Source organism: Eupeodes corollae, chromosome 1 (genome assembly GCF_945859685.1).
Source record: "Eupeodes corollae chromosome 1, idEupCoro1.1, whole genome shotgun sequence".
NCBI classification, from domain to species: Eukaryota; Metazoa; Arthropoda; class Insecta; order Diptera; family Syrphidae; genus Eupeodes; species Eupeodes corollae.
This window is the reverse complement of record NC_079147.1, coordinates 241,306,121-241,328,743: the sequence shown is the minus strand read 5'-3', so window position 1 is coordinate 241,328,743 and position 22,623 is coordinate 241,306,121. Positions and strand designations below refer to the sequence as shown.

General features: G+C 34.0%; 1 protein-coding gene across 6 annotated transcripts in view; it reads left to right on the top strand.

The window, feature by feature from the left end:
* Positions 1-22,623, top strand: part of LOC129940367 (protein slit) — a 224,096-nt gene that overhangs the window by 188,083 nt on the left and 13,390 nt on the right. For all 6 annotated transcript variants that reach the window (XM_056048685.1, XM_056048683.1, XM_056048682.1 and 3 more), the window contains 7 exons: positions 645-798; positions 855-1,073; positions 1,205-1,276; positions 15,237-15,605; positions 15,704-15,775; positions 16,423-16,566; positions 16,718-17,238. In XM_056048685.1, the coding sequence (XP_055904660.1) occupies positions 645-798; positions 855-1,073; positions 1,205-1,276; positions 15,237-15,605; positions 15,704-15,775; positions 16,423-16,566; positions 16,718-17,238 (1,551 nt within the window). The remainder of the gene's footprint in view (positions 1-644; positions 799-854; positions 1,074-1,204; positions 1,277-15,236; positions 15,606-15,703; positions 15,776-16,422; positions 16,567-16,717; positions 17,239-22,623) is intronic.

Here is a 22,623-nt window from a genome sequence, read left to right as displayed (position 1 = left end):
TCCCACACCCCTTACCTACTCATACCTTCAACCTTTAGAGCAATACCAGAAAACAAAGTTCAAACTAACTGATGCAATCATTGTCCCTTGAGATAGGAAAGAGGGGGGATTTGAGGATATTATCATTTCACAAGCCTCTGGTTAACATCACACAGTCACAGAGTTCGTAGTACACCTACACATCAAGAGCTGAAATTACGGATGCATGATATTTCTCTCTGATGATGTGATGTGGATGTGCGGGCCTGGAAAGGCCGGGAGGAGCGCAACATTTTCATAAAATAATTACACCCCCTGCCTAAAGAATTGATAACAATTTCACTTTACGAGTAAAATGAGAACCCTTTCGCTGTCATAGACTGACTTCGACTCACCGCTGACTCTAGGTGAAGGTAAACCGTGTGGTGTGTATATTTTGTATTCAATAGCCGGAATTCAAAAGCCAATCAGGCTAAATGAGGGTGGGTGTTTGGTAGGCAGGCTTATAGCTCTTAGCTCGCTTGATTGTATGATATTGTTATGAGAAGGTTTATTAACTTTTATCAAAGTGGGGGGGAGAATCTATTGTTAATCAAGCGTCGAGGGTTAAAATTTCTATTTCAGTCCCCTATTTTAACAACGATACACATATTTCTCTTTTGCAGGTTCCACAGATGAACTTCGAACGAAAATGACCAATGAATGTCGCATGGACACCGAGTGTCCGTCGACGTGTCATTGCGATGGAACAACAGTTGATTGCTCTGCACGTGGTCTTAAAGAAATTCCTCGAGACATTCCTCTCTATACAACCGAGCTGTAAGTTTAAATTCGGTCTTTCTTTGAAATGTCATCCACTTACACTTTTTTGACAGTTTACTCAACGACAACGAATTAGGACGAATCAAGTCAGACGGACTATTTGGACGTTTGCCAAATTTGGTTAAACTCGATTTGAAACGCAATCAAATTACCGGAATCGAACCGAATGCATTCGAAGGAGCTTCAAAAATTCAAGACCTGCAACTGGGAGAGAATAAAATTAAAGAGGTCCATAACAAAATGTTCCTCGGTCTTCATTATCTCAAAACATTGTAAGTATCCTACACTCTCGATATTATGATGACAGCGTGTGAGTGACTATGTATTCTAACTAATCGTTATATTTTGACATTTGATTCATTTAATTCATTCGTTGTTTTTGTTTTGTTTCGTTCAATTTTAGGTCACTCTATGACAACATGATTTCCTGCGTGATGCCTGGCTCATTTGACTTTTTGACATCTCTGCATTCACTGTAAGTAAACAAAGACATTTTTTTTAATACTTCCTTTCCAGAGCTTGTTTGACGACGCGACGATGGCACTTGACAATCTTTTTTAATTAAGGCCGTCATTAGTCATTTGTTATGTGAATAGATCAATAAAATTTATGATAGATCTAGGACAGTGTTCTATTGACAATAATATTTCAGATAATTGATTCCATCACTTCTGTTTTGCGGGAAATCAAAATTAATTGATCTCCAATGCACTTAGTTTGCTGATGCATAAACCTCCCTTTTTTACGCGGATTAAGTTACTCGATTACTGAACTTCCTCTTCTTCACGCCCAGTATACCATAACATTGAAGAATCTACATCATCACCCGTCGTCGTCTTCGTCGTACCCGTACCGGGGAAGCGGATGGTGTGGCGCGCGTACTTGTACGTTGCGTCTCGCCGTATAGAGGCATAACTGCCTTTGCCTCTCGTAACGTAATCGTATACGTATAGGTACTACTTTCGTACTTATGAACTCTAATTGCGGAAAATTGAGTTTTATTCAGAGGAGCGAGTATATGCTCGGGTGATGATGATGCTATGCTCTTGCCGTAACCGTAACCAACCGTAGTCGAAGCCTTAGTCGTTCGTAGTGTTGTTGGGCTGCAACAGGGATTAATTTTAGCACGTCGATGGCTGGAAGCGAAACGCGCCACAGCAAGATGATGTATGGGCTAATTTATTACTCCTCTTCTGGTTCGGGTTATGGTTCTGGTTCTGGTTGTGGGTCTTTATTCCATCGCATCGTTCCGTTTTGTGATTAATGCGAACATCTTAGTGCGTTCGCGCATTCCATGCATGCATATTATAGCAATCATCAGCAGCAAAGCAAAATAAAAATGAGAAATTATCACAAGTGTTCGCGCGTTGTGCGTTTGGGAGATGGAGAACGTTTTGAGTTTATAGTACACGCGTCACAAGGACACCGTATAAAGAGGTACATTAATATCGCGTCATATTCTCGCACAATTCAACTAATGGGAAAACTCACAGAGAAGCTATACCAACCCAAACCCAAACCCAACCCAACCCAACCTGCCTACGTAACGTACTCATGAGTGAAACCACGCGGACTTAATAGTTAAAAAAAAAAACAAGGTCCTGAAATATATGAACTCATTTCACTTCACGCTGACACACTGCATGATGTTGATTTGCAACAAGTGCACGATGATGATGGTATGATTGTGGTAATGGATTTTCAAAAGATTATTACACTTTGTTAGATTTAAAAAGATTTTCATTTTTGTTTGGTACAAATATTTCACAGCAAAATAAAAATGTATTCCCTCTTAGTCTTTCGTTAAAATCCAGATGTTTTTTTCTTCGTTAATTTTGAGGGTCTGATGGTATTTTGTGTGTGACATTGATGGTATACTATACGTCTACTTCACATTACATCTTTTATTCGTATTGTATACCTATCCTTGATACATTGAATCATGTAGACTAAAGCTAGCGTAATTCAGGGACGTATGGATGTTAAGAGCTTTTCATATTTTGACATTTATGGCCTTGTCGTTAAGTGTCAGCTTTGACCCATTTACATTTAGGATTGAGGGATCCAGTTGGATTACGGTCGAATCTTTGACATTGGTTTCTTATTATTTTATCTAAGTTTATTTATAATAGTGCTTTGATTAAAGCAAAAGAAGTTATGGCTGAATTAGAAACACGCTTCAGCATCGGCTTCGTCTGCGTTACGGTGGGCCTGTTTCGAGGTGGCTTTAAATGATATTTCTATTATTTCATCCCTCCAAAGGGCAAATATTGTGTTTGTTGACATTTTTTTACAGCTGTTGAGCTGTCACGCAAAGCAAATGTTCAGATAATTGAAATAGAGCTTCCAATTGGAGTCACATTACGTTACGCTTTTTTCCTTACGATTGTCAAAAGAAACGTGAGGTCGAAGCTCCATTGTGTTAGCATGCATTTAATTCCTATGGCTGAGCTCGTAAACGTCAAGTAAAGCCAAAGCTGAAGGGTGTTTGTGATTTAGTTTGATGCATGTGTCAGATCTCAATCAATATTTACATTAAAATGCAAGAAAACAGCTCATGATTGATTTTCTGGCAAACCGATTCAAAACTCACAATTTTCGAGTAAAATAAAATTTCTCTTTAACTTTAAAAACGTTTACAAAGTGTTCAAAACAGTTTTTAAGTCCGTATATTTAGTACCCCATAGAAACCGGATAAATGACAGCTATTGCTCTGAAAAGAAAAGAAAATGGACGCGTTCAGAAAGCTATACGAATTGATTTGTGTGTTGCACACTAAAGACATGAGTATTTCTATTTGCAATTATTAGGTTATATCTGATATTTTAAACATAAAGTTCCGTATTCCTATAGGTTTCGTATTATTATGCGCAAACATTCTGCTTTGTTTTTGTTTTTACTTTGACAGTTTAGTTGTATTTTTAAAATAAAACAGTAGAAACAATTTGTTTAAAGCGACATAAAATCATCTCCGTGTTTCAAAAAAACTCTGAGATCCATAGCACCAACAAATATTTTGTATTTGAAATTAATTATCTCTATTTCATAAGAAGGGAGAGTTAGGTTAGGTTAAAGTGGCTGCGGATACAGAATACACACGCTTAGGCTAAAAAAAAGCCCATTGTGATACGCCATGAATCTAGAGAATTACATTTTACCAGTCGAACTATTTTGAGCTTTTTATAAAGCGAAGAAGATATTTGATATCCTTATCAAAAAGGTAGTCTCCCAGATGAAGTTTGCGTCTTAGTGAAAGAGCAGGGCAAGTGCAGAAAAGGTGAGAGATTGTTTTCTGTTCTTCCCCGTCCATACAGCTTCTTCAGAATTCATTTGATGCTACACCAAGTTGTATTGCGTGTTAGCCTATAAGACAGTGTCCTATAAGGACATCTTATAGGGAGCTAATATGAAGTCTGATTTGAAATAACAAGTTTTTAGAGCCCTTTAGGTCCAGTGAAAGCCATATGTGGCTGCGCATGTTGGTAAATTGTGCCAGCCCGACTGTCAGGAAAGATGCGGATATCAGAAGTTCAGATCACATTTTCTCTTACCCAGGAGAGGACCTCTTTGACCGCTAAAATTTTCGCTTGGAAGGAGTTTTTTTGTCTTCCCATTTATCTCTGGATGGAATGGCTACTTGGAAGTTTTTACCAAATAGGGGTTTAGGAATAGTGTAGTCTATGTACTTTGGTATAGAACCAAAGAGGTTTAAAATGATGGCCCCACATTATTGTTTTTCCATTGAGAAGAGGCTCTGATTCTTATAGCTGTACTCGCTGCCACTTGTTTGCTGAAGATGTCTAGGGCTGTCAGATGGAGGAGAGTGTCTAACGCTGCTGAGGTTTTTAATGCCTCGCTTATGCAGAAGCATGCAGTACGTTGGACTCTGCGGAGTTTGTCGTAGTATGTGACTTTCTCCAGTGCAGTCCACCATACTGCAACCCCGTACATAAGTATTGGTCAGATGACCGAAGTGTACAGCCAAAAGGTTATCCGAGGTTAAAAACCCCATTTGCTTTCTATGGCTTTCTTGCAAGTGAAAGATCTGTTTTAATAATTATCTTCACCAAACAATTAATAAATTAATAAATAATTCGTTTTAATCTTTAGTTTTCAACCTTGAACTAAAATTTACAGAAAATAATAAAGCAATTTTACATTAACCCAAAACGTAGTTCTAAGCAAAAGTTTTCGAAAACCCGAAACGCGTTTTATTTTTTTCGGTGCTTTCATTTGACATTTCAAATTGCTTACACTTCCTAATTTTGCATTGGTGTAAAAGTGTTATATTGAACTTTCTTTTAGACAAAACTTACAATTTAATTGTTCTAAGTCAAAGCTCGCATCTTCGTTTTCCTAAATATTTTTTGAAAAACTCCTCAATTTGTTTAGTACAAAACTTTTAAATCTAGGTTTTTGGGAATACACTTTTATTTCTCATGAACGGGATTCTTGGTTGGAAGCCATGAGACTTCTATAATTCCAGATTTGAAGATGTTCAAGCCTTGAATATATGTAATAGGAATGATTGTCCTTGAATTTTAAACATATTTTTTTTTTCTGAATAAAGGGTGTTTTTTGAAGTGTGGTTTTCGAGGAAAATTAAAACGCATTTAGTTTAATTTTATAGCAACAAATTTAGCTTTATTTAAAATAAAGTCTTGCAATTATGTTTGAATAATGACTTCGCGCCTGGCTCGATTAAATTTCAGCCCAGATGCCTAAGTTTTGAACAGGTAACTTTTTAACTACAATTGAAGACGTATATGTCAATAATAACGCGGAGATTATTCTCTTCCAAGACGTCAATTGTCTAGGGCTTATATGCGTAAACAATCGACTTCACATAACCCCACACAAAATAAAATAGATGCGCGCACCAAAAGTTTCCTTCAAAAAATTGACTGTATCATCGCGGCAAACGTTATTCAGGAATAAATCTATTAATTATGAAATTGCCACAAAACTGAGCATAAATCAAGTGACAGCTGTCAAAAAGACCGACTCCTAACAAAGGATTGCCAGACTGAAAATCACTCGTCTAAAAAAAACACCTGTTAGGAGAAAAAGTTAGGTAGATAAGTAAAATTCTTTGGTTCAGAATCTGGGTAAAACGAGAGACTGTTTACCAACGTTACACTTAATTTTTCTGATAATATTTTTGTATGAAACAAATAAAAAAGTTTTTATGACATTCTTCTTGCTTTAAAAAACTAAACTTCCTTAAATCATTGGACTCCACATTCATTCCTTACGTTTCTCTGTTCCATCCCTCTATATATATACATATGTGTTATATCCAAGCACACTTGTGCGCCCCAACAAATTTCAAACAAAGATAAACCCACGCAAAATCTTGACTTCAAATTCAATTAAACACATTGTAATAATTCTTCAAAGATGATGCAACGATAATAAACATAAATTGCATATCAGCACTTCTTGGCCTTCAGCCTTGTGCAAGAGTATCAAATGGATATCAAAAGTATTTGACAATATTGAATCATTGCATCATCCGCAGTCAAACAAAGGTTTGCTGCGTTAGCATATTAATAATATAAAAGGGATCTCCAGATCTCTTTCTAGTTTAGTTTTTTCACAAGTTTATCAACGTATAGCCGATGATTTCCCCCGACCAACGGTAAGGGATCTGACGCTTAAATAAAAGTGTTTTTAATTAAAATAAAACGGTCTTTTATTTCGGTTGCCCTGTTCCCAGAACAGGAAGAAAGATTTTTTTTTAATCTTTGAGAAAACTCAATTAAAATTGGCGCAGTCGGTAGGATTCCAGTCAGATTATAAGTGAAAATTATAAGAGACATGGTAATCCAGTGGTCGAACCGGAATTAAATTTTTTTTCTCGCGACCCAAAAAAATTTGTTTTTATTGTGAAAATTAATAAATGCAAAAACGTGTTTTAGTTAACAATAAAAAATAAATGCAAACAAAAAAAAATTAAATAAAGTAAAAGTGATTAATTTTCGAACGAAAATCGTGAATTTCATTTAACTAAATTTAATTACAAAAAAAAAAAAATAATAATTTTTCGAACGAAAATCGAAAATTATTAAAAAGGAAAAATTATTTAGTAACCAACGCCAGTGAATATGGTTAATGTTGCGAAACCTCATAGAGAGGAAATAATTTTTAGTGAAGAGTGAAAAGTGGAAGAGTAGAAGTGAAATTAAAGGCGGATGAACAATTATAATTAATAAATTAATTGAAAAAAAAAACCCTATACTGAAAATTGAGTAAAAATAAAAAAATGAGTGAGTGAGAAAAAGAAAAATTAATAGATAAATAAAAAGAACATAAAAAAAATATAATTTTTTTTTTATACAAAAGCAAAAGTGCAAACAAATTAAAAACAAAATAAAAAATAATAAACCAAAAGGAACGATAACAAGCAAAACCAAAAAGGTTAAATGCAACAAATAGTGCAACTAAATGAAAAAAATTAAAATTTATGGTTCAAATTATATGTGGAAAATCCACTTGAACCCAACGTTGATGTAAGTGGCATGATCTAAAGCCCCAACGAGATCAAGTTGATGAACCGAATCAGAAGAGATTCGCAACGAGCTGAATTAAGGCAGCTAAACTACAACCAGCAAAGAAACTTTCAAGAACAAGCAGACAACATGGAACCATCAGTAGCACAACAACAGCAACAGCAGCAACAGCAGCCGCAACAACCACCATTAGTAAGAGGTAATAATAATTTAAGATCTTTGGAATTAAATCCCCTTAAATATATAGAAAGATTACAAAATTTTGACGGTAAAACCGAAGACCTCCCTATTTTTATTTCAAATGTGGATGATATAATCCCCACATTATTAACTTATAATGACATTTCTCAAAAAATGTGTATAAATATTCTTAAGAGTAAATTTATAGGAAGAGCCAGACAGGCTATCGAAATTCATACCCATCTTACAAGATGGATTGATATAAAAAACATGCTTTTGCAAAATTTCGGTGGATTTAAAAATTCGTTCCAATTATATGAGGATCTCAGAGCTTCTCAATATAGAGGCGATCCGATTAAATTTTATAACTACATACAACATACCCTTTCCTTATTAAACCAAAAGAGTTTACAAGAAAATAATATTTCTGATATCCCTCGTAATAACGAAACAGCGCTTAAAATTTTTAAAGAAAGATTACCAACACATATGAGAACAATTCTATATGCATTAAAACCCACAACCATGGAGTCAGCACTTCATGAGATAACTCAAGCAGGATTTATCACACGACAAAATAATGACTTTAATAATGAAAAACAAAAGCACACTAATACTAATAAAAAAATTGAAAATAGATATGAGAATAAGAATAAAAATAATAATAATAACTTTAAAAATCCTAATAATCCATTTAGGAATAATGAAAATAATAAAAATTGGCAACCAAAACCTTATGTGCCGAACAATCAAAATAATTATAATAGACCAAATAATAATAATTATAATAATAACAATAATAACAGAAATAGACAGTATCCTCAAAGATTTGAACCAATGGATATCGATCCAAGTTCATCACAAGTAAGGAGAGCACATGAAGCTAACTACGTAGACAAACAAAAAGAACAAACGCAAGCAAATTTTCGGCATTTTGCCTCGGAATCTCACTTCCCTATATTAAATTAGAAAAGGGGAATACAATTTTAAGACTCCTTATTGACACCGGAGCAACTAATAGTCTTTTGCGGGAACAAGATTCTCCAAAAGAATTTACAAAATGGCGTACCAATCCCATGACAATACGGACAGCAGGAAACCCTATAATAGTAAAAAAAGATGTAATAATACCAAAAAACAGATTTGCACTATCTGTAAAAAATGATTGTGAATTCCAAGTGCACACCTTCAATGAAGAGTATAATGGAATAATTGGAAACAATATTTTGATTCCAAATGATGGAGAAATAAATTACAAAAATAAAACATTGAAATTGAATGACGAAATCATTCCTTTATTCTTCAGCGAAAATGAAGAAAAGGAATATGAAAAGACAATCAATTATTTTAATGAAATAAAACCTGTAGACTCCATATTAAATAATGAAGTGAAAAAGGATCTGCGAACAGATCACTTAAACAAAGAAGAAAAACAAATATTATATAAATTAATAAAAGAATGCGACGGAGCATTTTATAAAAAGGGTGATGATTTAACTTTTACAAATCATGTAAAACATAACATCCCAACGGAAGATAACTCTCCCATATACACAAGGATATACAGATATCCTGAGATCCACAAAAAAGAAGTGGACAGACAAATAAAAGAAATGTTAGAATCAAAAATTATTCAACATTCTACTTCGCCTTATAACGCCCCAATTTGGGTCGTTCCTAAAAAAGAAGACCACGCTGGTAATAAAGAGTGGCGAATAGTAATAGATTATAGAAAGTTAAACAATGTTACTAAAGAAGATAAATATCCTATTCCAAACATGGATTCGATATTAGATAAGCTAGGACAAGCAATATATTTTACAACGTTAGATCTAACAAAAGGATTTTATCAAATAGAAGTTGAAGCTAAAGATAGGGAAAAAACAGCATTTAGTACATTAACGGGACATTATGAGTTCGCAAGAATGCCATTCGGTTTAAAGAATGCACCTGCAACTTTCCAAAGACTCATGAATGAGGTCTTGAAAGATTACATAGGAAAAATATGTTACGTTTATTTAGATGACATCATAATATTCTCCTCTAGCCTACAAGAACATATGGATTCACTCCATAAAATCTTATTGACACTCAAGAATGCAAATCTTAAAGTATCACTAAATAAATCTGAGTTTCTACGAAAAGAGACAGAATTTTTAGGGCATGTAGTAACCCCAAATGGTGTAAAACCAAATCCAAAGAAAATTGAAACTATAAAGAATTTTCCTATCCCAAAAACAGTAAGAGAAATACAAAGCTTTCTAGGATTAACAGGATACTATAGAAAATTTATAGATGACTATGCAAAAATAATTAAACCTTTAACTTTATGCCTAAAGAAAAACAGCAAAATAAATATAAATGATCACGATTACAAAGAATCTTTTCATAAATTGAAAACTTTAATGACTAACGATTTAATAAATAGACACCCTGACTTCTCAAAAGAATTTACACTAACAACTGACGCCAGCAATTTTGCTATTGGAGCCGTGTTAAGTCAAACACATGGACCTCTCAGTTTTGCCTCAAGAACACTTAATAAACATGAGTGCAATTACAGTACAATTGAAAAGGAATTATTAGCAATAGTTTGGGCAACGAAACAATTTAGACATTACCTATACGGTAGACAATTCATTATTAAAACAGATCATAGACCTTTAGTATGGTTACACAATTTAAAAGAGCCAAATACCAGACTCCAACGATGGAAAATAAAATTAGAAGAATACGATTTTAAAATTGAATATATCCAAGGCAAAGAGAATAAAGTAGCAGATGCACTTTCCAGAATCAAAATAGAAGACAATAAAGTCATATTACATAACCAAGATGAGTTAGCAACACAGCATAGTGCTGAATCAGATAGTTCACATCTTATTCCTATTAGTGAAAAACCGGTTAATTTATTTAATCGACAAATAATTCTTGAAATCAATGAAAATGATCATCAAGAAATTTTGTACCCACATGTTGGAAAAAGAAGAATAACATTCAGTAGAAAAGAATATAAAGAAGAAGACTTTATAAACATAATAAAAGAAGTAGATACAACAATACTAAATTGCATATATGTCAAAGATGACGAAATATTTAAAAAATTTCAAGATATATGGAAAAAGGAAAATAAATTAAGTAATAAAATATTACAAAGAAGCATGATTATATTAAAAGATATAAAAGAGTTAGAAGCAAGAGAAATTATATTAAGAAATCATAAAAATCATAATCACGCAGGAATCGAAAAAATATTCTTAGAAATAAAACGAGAATATTATATGCCGAACCTTAAAAATTTAATTAATAAAATAATAAACAATTGCTCAACATGTATGGCAAAAGCAGAAAGAAACCCAATTAAACTACCTTACGAAAAAACAGAGACTCCAAAGAGTCCTAACGAACACTATCATATCGATATATGGTTTGTTAATAAAAAAGAAAAATATATATCATGTATTGACAAATTCTCTAAATTTGCAGCAATTGAACCAATCAAAACAAAAACTTATGTAGACGTAATAAACGCTCTCACTAGAATATTTTCATACATGAAAAAACCAAATAAAATTACTCTCGACAATGAAAACATATTTGTATCAGAAACATTTAAAAACTTTTTAGAAAATAACAACATAATCATACATTATTGCACAGCAAATAGACACACCGGAAATTCCGATGTAGAAAGACTTCATAGCAGTCTAAATGAACATATGAGAATCTTACAGCAATTACAACTATCCAATGAAGAAGATATACCAATAAAGCACGCTACAAAAGCACTTGAATCTTACAATAACGTAATCCATTTAACTACCAAAGAAAAACCAATCGACGTTCACTTTAATAAAATTGACCACGAAATAATCTATAAACGAATTGAAGAAAATAAAATAAAAATATTAAATAAATTAAACATTAATAGAAAAGATATAAGCATAGACGAAAATTATGCGAAGGTAACAGAACAAGAGAAAATAAAAAACAAAATCGTACCTAAACATAAAAAGGTGAAAGTTATTAATAAAACTGATAAAAAATACACGTTACAAGAAGGAAATAGATTTAAAAAAATTCCTAATCGCATTCTTCATAAAGATCAATTTAGGAAGAAAAAAAAAATATCAACAAATAAAATCTTCCAGTTTCAGATCCAATAAGGATATTGCATCAAATGTTGCAACCCATGGCGATAATGCAGAAAATAATTATAATAATGATGATTACGATAACCCTCAACCAAGTACGAGCAGAATTGGAAGTCATTGACTTAAATAAGGGAAATGGATTCACTTTAATCCAACTAGAAGAATATCCACTAATAGAAAGTTACGATACTATAATTCATATAATAAATCTAACTGAATATGAACAAAATATAGAAATTATGGAAAGGAATGTTAAAAGAATTCCAGAAGAAAATGGCAGCTTTATAAGAAAAATGTCAAAAATACGAAAAGAGTTTGAAGTACTCTTACCCCATCCTAAATCAAATAGACAAAAAAGAGGATTAATAAATATTTTAGGAACAGGTATGAAATTTTTATACGGAACCATGGACGACAATGATCGCCAAGATATCGAAGAACATCTAAAAATAATTGAAGAAAACAATCATAATGAGATAACAAATTTAAACAAACAAATAATAATAAATGAAAAATTTAATAAACAAATCAAAATACTTACTGAAACTTTAAATAATGAAACTAATAACATAATTAAAAGAATCAATACATTTGTAGAAAGCTACGATTACGTAAAAGATATAGCTAAAATACAGTACGAGATAAAGTTAAGAGAAAACCTCGAATATTTACATGAAGACATAGAAAAAATAAAAGAAATAATAATGACTTCAAGATTAGGAATACTCAGCAGAGATATTTTAACTGTAGAAGAAATAGATAAATACGGCATTAATATAAATAACTTGGAAGAGTTAAAACTCAGTTTAGCCCTATATAAAACAAATATTATATTTATAATTAAAGTACCCAAATATACAAATGAACTGTATAAAAAGATATACGTTCAACCCATTCCAAATAAGGATAGTAATTCCCAATTAAAAATACACAAACACCTTTATCTGACAAAAGATCAAATAATATATGACAGTACTAAATATGTACAAAATTTAACCAAAATAAATGATGATTGTATAGAAAATATACTTAAAAAGTCAATGAATTGTAAACTTATAAAAAATATAAATGAACAAGTATTAGAAATAGGAAATAATAATCTTGTATTAATTAATGTAAAATTACAAGAACTTAATCAAAATTGTAATAATCAAAAAATTAAAATTAAAGGTAACTACCTTATTAGATTTGAAAATTGTAAAGTTAAAATAAACAATAAATCATATGAAAGGAAAAATTATAAGCATGAGCTTTTAATTCCTAATACAATATTGGATATAAATTATACTAAAATTGAAGAATTAACTTTTGAAGAATTAAAATACCAAAATATAAACAATTTAAAAGAAATACAAGAATTGAAATATAGTCATAACAAGTCAAGTTTCAAAATATATTTTATCATTTCATTCATTTTAATAATTGTAATAATTTATGTTTATCTAAAATTAAAAAGTAAGAAAAGGAAGATAATAAATAATGTAAATCTTCCAACGGTCAATTTCCGACCCTTAGAAGAATCTAAAGAGGGGGGTGTTATATCCAAGCACACTTGTGCGCCCCAACAAATTTCAAACAAAGATAAACCCACGCAAAATCTTGACTTCAAATTCAATTAAACACATTGTAATAATTCTTCAAAGATGATGCAACGATAATAAACATAAATTGCATATCAGCACTTCTTGGCCTTCAGCCTTGTGCAAGAGTATCAAATGGATATCAAAAGTATTTGACAATATTGAATCATTGCATCATCCGCAGTCAAACAAAGGTTTGCTGCGTTAGCATATTAATAATATAAAAGGGATCTCCAGATCTCTTTCTAGTTTAGTTTTTTCACAAGTTTATCAACGTATAGCCGATGATTTCCCCCGACCAACGGTAAGGGATCTGACGCTTAAATAAAAGTGTTTTTAATTAAAATAAAACGGTCTTTTATTTCGGTTGCCCTGTTCCCAGAACAGGAAGAAAGATTTTTTTTGAATCTTTGAGAAAACTCAATTAAAATTTATGTATATAAATAAATATTCGAAAACCCCTTCCTATCCTCCTCCTTCTGAAATCAAGTTCGTTATACAAAAAAGAAAACAACTTTCAAACTTCTATAGTAACTCTTAATTACATCAGCTATACGCGCGATTTAAAATCTATTGATGCTAATTTCCGATTGATGTTAATCCAGCCTGACTACCTGTCTCGTGCTTTTACACAGCCCCCCCCCCCCCCTTTCATCATCCCCCTGCAGTATGCGTCACGTTACAAATATATATTTTTTATATATAAATTTTCTTTGCTTTTCCTGATGGCTTATATATATATGTGCAGAAGCTATATCTGTGTATATATGCGTTTTAATTAAATTTTAATTTTTTAATCCACTTGGTATCTTTTGAATGGGGTAACCGGGAAATCTGCTACTTCATCTGCGCCACTTGAAGCTCACAGCACACGATTACTCTACATCAGAAGAGAAACAGTCTCAGTCTACACGACGACTGGGTGTACAACACCCAAAGTGAAGTAGCTTCAAAAAGGGGGGAATCAAGCAAAAGCAAGTAGGGAAGGCATATACATAGGTAAGGTATACAAGAAAAGAAAAAAAGGCAAACGGAATGATGTTTATAGGAGTGGCTCCTCCACCTGGTTCACATCCCATCATCCATAGGTACACCATACCACACCATACCACATTAACATTTGGTGTATCCACTTCACTCCAACAAACACGCTTTACCTACCATATAAATGATGCTGCACAATTGTGAAGACTGAAGAGTCTCCTTCATCTAATCGTGTTAATACCCCATATGATGCGAGCATAGGGTATGTGTGGTGAGGTATGTGTAAGATAGGGTACTAGTATCTTGATTTTTGATCTTGGTGCTTGTACCCATCTATACAAAGTTGGTTTTTCCTATTATACTATAACATACTCCCATGGGCAACGACAACGGCTACGGCAGCACCTCGCCATCGTGTGCAGATTATTGATATCAAATATATTCAATCTTATGGATTAAACCCACACCCTCTTTGATGTAGAAAAATAGATACCTTACCATACCTATGGTATAGTAATTTTGGTGTTCTCGATTAAGTTGTTCGTGATTTAATTTGATTGGAAAGATGAGAGGAAGCGAGGAAGAAGCTTATAGAAGAAACGTCCCCATGAGAAAAATTCCTGTGGTGCACGATTTTTATTATTCAAACGATATCTTTACCCCCACACTCGTTCTTCGTCGTAGTCGTATTCGAATTGGAAATTAAATTCAACAATACCCATCGACTCGACGACTCGACGACAGACAGGAAGAGAGCGAGTATCAAATCGCACAAAATTGAAAAGAAATAAAAATGATTCAAACAAAAATTAGAAAAAGAAATGAAAACAAATCAACAAAAACTAAATCCAATTCCTTATTTTCTTTTCATTTTTTTCCAACTCCATCTTTATCCTTATAACTTTGGACTGTCTCTTCTGGAAACTATACTGAATCTGCTGGATGTGGATATGCGGACGGATGACTGTGTTCGAATAAAAAAAAATATCTTATTCTTATTTCGAAAATATCGATACATCACCTAGGAACCTAGCATCGAATCCGTTCAATTGCAATTGTCATTTGGCTTGGTTCTCAGACTGGTTGCGTAAAAAAGGACTGATTGGTGGTGCAGCTAGATGTGCATCGCCATCCAAGGTACGTGACGTTCAAATCAAGGATCTGCCCCACAATGAATTCAAATGCACACCGGACAACAATGAGGGTTGCCTTGGCGATGGTTATTGTCCGCCTTCGTGTACGTGCACTGGCACTGTCGTACGTTGCTCAAGGAATAAATTGAATGAGATCCCAAAAGGAATACCACCCGAAACATCTGAATTGTATTTGGAATCGAATGATATAACAATGATTCATATGGACCGCATTGCTCATCTAAAATCATTGACTAGACTGTAAGTATATACATACCCAGAAAAATATCCTTCTATTGAAAGAGCCTTTTATAATAATTTTTTCTTCCTTTTTCCTTTTTCCATTTTCTTCCACACAGAGATCTGAGCAATAATCAAATTACAATTCTATCCAACTATACTTTTGCTAATCTCACGAAGCTGTCAACTCTGTAAGTATTAAAAAACGAAAAGTCCACGTCATCATATAATGACTACCTAAAGGAGCAGTGGTCGTCCTAGAACCTATGCTCGGAACTATACTGAATAAGAACCTAAAAAAAAGGGTAGCAGGATGGTAAGATGGAGGAAGAAGTTTTCTTGCCCACTTAGCACACATTTACGTGCGGTGCGGTCGTTATTGCGGCACAAAAAAGGTTCCGCATCTTCCACCATGAACATGACTGTGTACAGTGTACGGTGTATGGATTGAAACAGAAGGAACAAAAATTGCACACGATTCCAATTTCCGAGCGAACTCTTCGATCTCACGAGGGCTGTTAGCCATTATGGCATATAGCCTCCTTTTTTAATACCAATCCACATCTACACTGTACAATGTACACACGAATCTTTATGGCACAATTTTTCCATCAAATGCTTGAGCACGAATGGTTTCCTGCTGCCCTCGTTTGGTTTCAATTCGTTTCGAAAGTGATTTTGTTTTTGCGTTCGTTTTTATTCGATGGTTGATGTGTTCCATTGAAATAAGCACAAAATCTGAGAGAAAAAAATCAGTTCACTAACTAATTTCGAATCAATTAGGCTTGAATGCTCGAACTAAAGAACATGTACTTTTTCTTGTTTTTTCCTTGAACAGGATAATCTCTTACAATAAACTGCAGTGTCTACAGAGACATGCCTTAACTGGGTTGCATAACCTACGGGTACTATCCTTGCATGGTAATCAAATATCGATGCTTCCGGAAGGCTCCTTTGAAGACCTCAAAACCATAACGCATATGTAAGTACATATAAATTCAATACATACATATATATTATATGCAATGCAATGCACCTCTCTGCAAAATCCTGGAGGGGTTTTTCATGTTGCTAAGATATTCATATGCATCATCATCATCTTTTCGTTTCGTTTGGTTTGGTGTGTTTTACAGAGCTCTAGGTAGTAATCCCTTGTATTGTGACTGCTCACTGAAGTGGTTCTCAGATTGGATAAAGTTGGATTACGTTGAGCCCGGTATTGCACGATGCGCTGAGCCAGAATCGATGAAGGACAAATTGATCCTATCGACACCGTCGCAACATTTCGCCTGCAAGGAGAAAATCAGCAATGAGATCCTTTCAAAATGCGATGCGTGCTATACGATGCCATGCCAAAATAAGGGCGAATGCAATCCACTGCCGCAACGTGATTATCAATGCCGTTGCCAACCCGGTTACCATGGACGACACTGTGAATTCATGATTGATGCTTGTTATGGTAATCCATGTCGAAACAATGCGACATGCACCGTTCTGGAGGAGGGTCGTTTCAGTTGCCAATGTTCGCCGGGTTACACTGGTGTCAGATGTGAGACTAATATTGACGATTGCGCTGGCAACAAGTGCCACAATAATGCCACATGTATCGATGGAGTAGAATCTTATACGTGCAACTGTCAGCCCGGATTTAATGGTAAGTTTATGATGGTTCTTTTTTTGTATTTTTAAGTATGAGCAAGGACCTACTTTTCTATATTTATTATTTATTGTATAGATTATTATATCCAATTTGTTCTAATTAAAAGACTCCCTAAGTGAATTGAAAATATATGTAAAATAATATGGTGTACAGTGCTGTGAAAATTTTGTCAACAGTAATTTTTTTTCTCGTGATTTTCCAAACACTAGTACGGTACAAAGTAGTGCCCGTGGTATGATGGTTAGTGCATTGGACTGTCATGCTAAAGGTCTTGGGTTCGATGCCTGTCTGTACTATCTAAAGGTTTTTAACGGCTACTCGCTCATGCGAGGAATTGAAAAATTCTATAAGAGTAATTCTTGTCATGAAAAGTGCTTTCTTAAATAAGCCGTTCGGATTCTGTAGGTCCACTCCATCCCTGACAACAGTACTCGCACACAGGAATGGTTGAGAGTTGTAAGTCACTAGGCAATAGTTCTTAACGGACTGTTGCGCCACCTAAAAAAAAAGGACGTTACAAAAGTGTTTTCTCAAATAAGCCGTTTGGAATGCTTAAATGGTCCTTGTTCTCTACGGGCTGTTGCACCTGTTTTTTTGTTGAATATGTTAAAGATGTGTTTTCCTAACCTTAATTAAAAGCTACGCCAACTCGATCAATATATTTTTCTTTTAGTTTTATGTTGGTTTCGTAAAAATTACCAAATATTGAAAAAGTAATATCAGATGCTTTGAGGCTCAGTTTCTATTTTCCCACAATAATAAAATAAAAAATAAAAAGAATTCTTCTTGACGACCCCACAAGCTATTAAGCTAATAAATTCGAAGAAGTTGAGAATCAGAATCAGAACTGTGAACATTTTTAAGCGTGAAGTAGTAAGCAAAATCCAAGTTAGCTACCGACATCCTTAAAGTGATTAAACATTCGCATAGAAGTCTAAAGGGCCTTGCACAAGGAACGAACGAATAGACGAACAAACGTGATTTTACACACTTCAAAAAGTCAATTTCAAACAAAAACACATTTAAATTATAAGAAACCATTTGACATTTATGTAAGGATAATAAAATTTGCATTTTGTTCTATAAAACAAGTCAATTTTGTAAAAACAATTTGAAAGTAACGCTACGAACTGTCAAACTCTATTCGCGTTCCACATACCATCCACACTGCAACGAATAAATTGTTCGCGCTCAACTTAACCTCAAAACTTTACCACTCTTGTTTCGTTTGTTGAAAAGGTCTCGCAAAACGTAACGATGCGTTACAGGGGCGGAGGGGTTCTTTCTTACAACACGTTACGTAACATTGTTTTTTTTTTAAATAACGTACTTTTTTGCGACTTTAGGGTAAAAATGGTCACTTGAGTGTTACGTAACGTTTAAAGAGAGGGAGGGGGTGTACAGCAAAACGTTACGGTGCGTCACAAGGGAGAAGAGGGGTCAAAAATCTTTAAAAAAATGCGTTACGTGGTACTTGAACGCTTCCTAAGCTAAACAAGTACCTTTTATTAAACACTGAGACTTTCAGATTTAACAGCTTTTAGTCATAATTTTGGACCATAAAGAAAGACAAAGACCGTGCCAATGCTTTTCAATGATCTCAAGACTTAAAAATGGTATTTTTGAGATTATCGAAACATACTGTTGACAGCTGATGGCAAATTATACAAAACAAATTATTTTCGTAATGGTATGTTCGCATTAAACCATAATTTTGACGTCTCATTCTCTTTCCAATTTGTAAGTTAAAAAGGCTGTGAAAGTGACGCAGACATGTGTATTTATTTTTTAATAATTAGAAGCGCGTAAAGGTGATGAAATGTCAACATGCCTTAAACGTGAGTCTAAAGCACTATTCACATGAGCACGACAAAACGACCAACAAACGAACGAATATTCGTCGATTTTGACATTTCTTTCACATGAGAGTTTTTACAATTGCTTTTTTTTGTGTTTACCATTATTGTGTTTCGTTTTGATAACAAACGATTGAGAAAAAGCGTTCGAAAAAAGGTTAAAAAAAAAGTTATTGATGTCCTAGTTAATAAACAAAACAAGAAAAAGATTTCATGTGCATCCATTTAATGCCACAGCCCCAGCCAAACAGCATTCACCGCCGAAACCAAAACAAGAATGCTTTTTTAGGTTAAGTACGCATGATTATTTTATTCGTTGCGAGTGTGGATAATGTGGAACGCGAATAAAGTTTGACAGTTCGTATCAACTACAATTTTTTCGCGACGAATAAATTTGATTTCTTAAATTTATTAATATATGATATTGAAAATTAAAAGTACGCATCATAAATCAAATAGAAACTTTATTGCTATCGTTTCGTTAAGAATTTGTGTGGAAATATGTCTTCAAACGTATATAAACTCACATTTTGTAATTTAATCGTCGTTCATTGGTCGCGCTCATGTGAATACTGCTTTATGTTAACACTGTCATTGTGAAACAATATTTTTAAATGACATTTGAAGCATTATTACTAACTCAAAATGTCGGTAAGCTATTATCTTTTTGGCAACACTGTTTTAAACAGCTGACGCACGTTTCGTGTTCTGTTTTACTGTCAAACATCTTCAGTTTGGTCTATAATTTAACCATGAATGAATCGTCTTACAAACGAACAACGCTTGAAAATCATTGAATTTAATTATCAAAATTCGTGCTTTGTTAGAAATGTTCATCGAGCGCTTCTTCCATTTCATTGTGTTCAGCGACGAAGCTCATTTTTGGCTCAATGGGTACGTAAATAAGCAGAATTGTAGATTTTGGAGTGAATATCAGCCAGAAGCATTGCAAGAGCAACCAATGCATCCAGAAAAGTAACAGTTTGGTGCGGTTTATGGGTTGGTGGTATCATTGGACCGTACTTCTTTAAAGATGCGAATCGTAACGTAACTGATGATATCCAACTTTTTTTGCCCAAAATGCTACGACTTGACTTGCATGACATGTGGTTTCAACAAAACAGTGACACATGCCACACAGCACGCGCAACAATGGACTTATTGAGAGACGTGTTCGGTGAACATTTTATTTCACGTTCGGGACCGGTCAATTGGCGGCTTAGTTCGTGCTATTTAACGCCTTTAGTCTATATTTTGTGAGGCTATATTAAAGCTCATGTTTATACAGACAACATTGAATCATTTATTCCTGAGATACCGGCTGAAATGTTGGAAAGAGTATGCCAAAATTGGACTAAGCGGATGGACCATTTGAGGCGTAGTCATGGTCAACATTTACATGAAATAATCTTCAAACAATAAATTACCTGGACGGTATTGAATTGTATGTGTTTTTTTTTAACCACCCTTTAGTATTATTGAAGGGTTCCCAACACTATGCTGAAGTTTTTGATTTGAGATCTAATTTAAAATTTGACTCACTAGATCAAAAAATCGGCTTTGTTTTGCTCAATCGATTAGGCAAGATTGCTCAAGATTATGTGTGTAAGGTTTTAGCTCAAAGCTAGATACGCAAATATTCAGCCGGTCACGCTGGGAGCCTTTTGGGGCGCGCAAGTTAAAATAATGAAGGTAGGCAACGATTACGACGGGTCTGTTACGATTTGTCAGCATTTTTTAAACTGTTTGCTTTTCAAAATCGCTGTTTCTTATTACTACTACTATACTTCCCGCAATTCGACTCCGACCATTTCGAGACGCTACCGCAAAACGTGAACTACTAAAATACGGTAATTTAAAATTTTTTATATGTAATTTTGTTGTTAACAAAGTTTAAAATATGACTTAAACAAACCTCCAGTATTTCAAGACGTTTATATTTAAAGCTATTTATAGATAAAATGGTATTCCGGGTATAGATAGATAGAGGTCTAAGTGCCGTTTTTAGTAATCATAATGGCGTGGCACGGTGAGCATCGGGCATTTGTCATAGAGGAATAAATCCGTATTTCCGTAGTTTTTCAACAAAAAAAAAAATGGACAAAAAGTTACAGTTAATACGGATCCCTACTGTCACATGATTGAGACCTTCCTCCAACCAAACTTAAATCAGTTTACTAGGAACCACAAAGAAGTCTGGTTCCAACAAGATGGAGCCACAGCACACACTTAACGGCGTTCACTTTTAAAATATGAGAGATCTTTTTGCCGGACCCTGTACATATGTCTCCGAGGTCTCTTCCTGTAAATTAAGTACCTTAAGTGTGAAAATCTAGGCCTTGATGCTCAAAAAATATATCTTTTTCTCTTCTCTGACTTTATTCAAATACAGAGAAGTAGTAAAATAGAGAATAAAATGGCTTTTTATTTAAAATAGTATTTGGCAGTGAAAAATATTTGTCTTCCTTTGTTATTAATTACCCGAAGAAATAAATGATGACAAAAGAAATATATTCAATTTTCACAGCTTTATAATAAATCCTTCCTGTACCTACGCTCTCTCTCTCTGGCCTTTTTCCATCTATACGAACTTTTGAAACTAAAACATTTTAATTGACATAAACAAATAAATCTTTATTCTACTTCAGGCAATTTTATGGAAATATGTAATTAAAAAATTAAAACAAAACAAAAATTCTGATAAGTAAATTTCCTCTCGCACAGCACACTTCCTGTGGACCTTATCCCAGACCTATGTTATATCCTAGACCTATGTTACATACATATCGATATCGATATCGATATCGATTTGATATTGAAACCAATGAAGTGAGCACTCAAAAACAAAATTAAAACTTTTTTAATTAAACATGAGCTTAGTGCTTGTCCTATCGCTTGTCAAAAGCACACCATTAGGGGAAGAAGAAAAATACAACAACAACAAAAAAATAACACAGCATTCCCACATCAATTAGCTTATTGCTACTTCGTCGCACAGAATTCCAAATTGTCCACCTAACCTCGCTCCCTAACCCTCGTATCCTGCCGCCATCTATAACATCGACATCATCAGCCTTGATGGTCCTCTTCTCAGTCCTCAAGCCCCATCCTCGTCCTCTACCTCAACAACCCTACCTCCTCGTCCTCGCGCAGAAGTCCTCGTCCTCGCCGGTTGTCGGTCGTCTTTCGTCCTTTTTGAATTGATTTTTAATTAAAACAAGTTTTATGGTTTTTACCAAGTATACAAACGAGCATAGGTACCTTCAACTAGGTATAGAAAGCAGATTTTGTACAGAGCTTGAGCACAAGTATCCAGATACTCATTGTGTAGGTACGGTACCTCTTTCAGTTTTATAGGTATAGAAATCGCTTTTACATCAATTAACAAAAACTGTCAAAGCTTAAATGACTCCAAAACGACCGGAAAATGGCAGTAACTTGGCATCATACATCAAGAATCTTTGCAAGTATCTTCTTCTCTGAGAGATAGGTGTACAATTATGTCTATCGTTGTTGTCGTCGG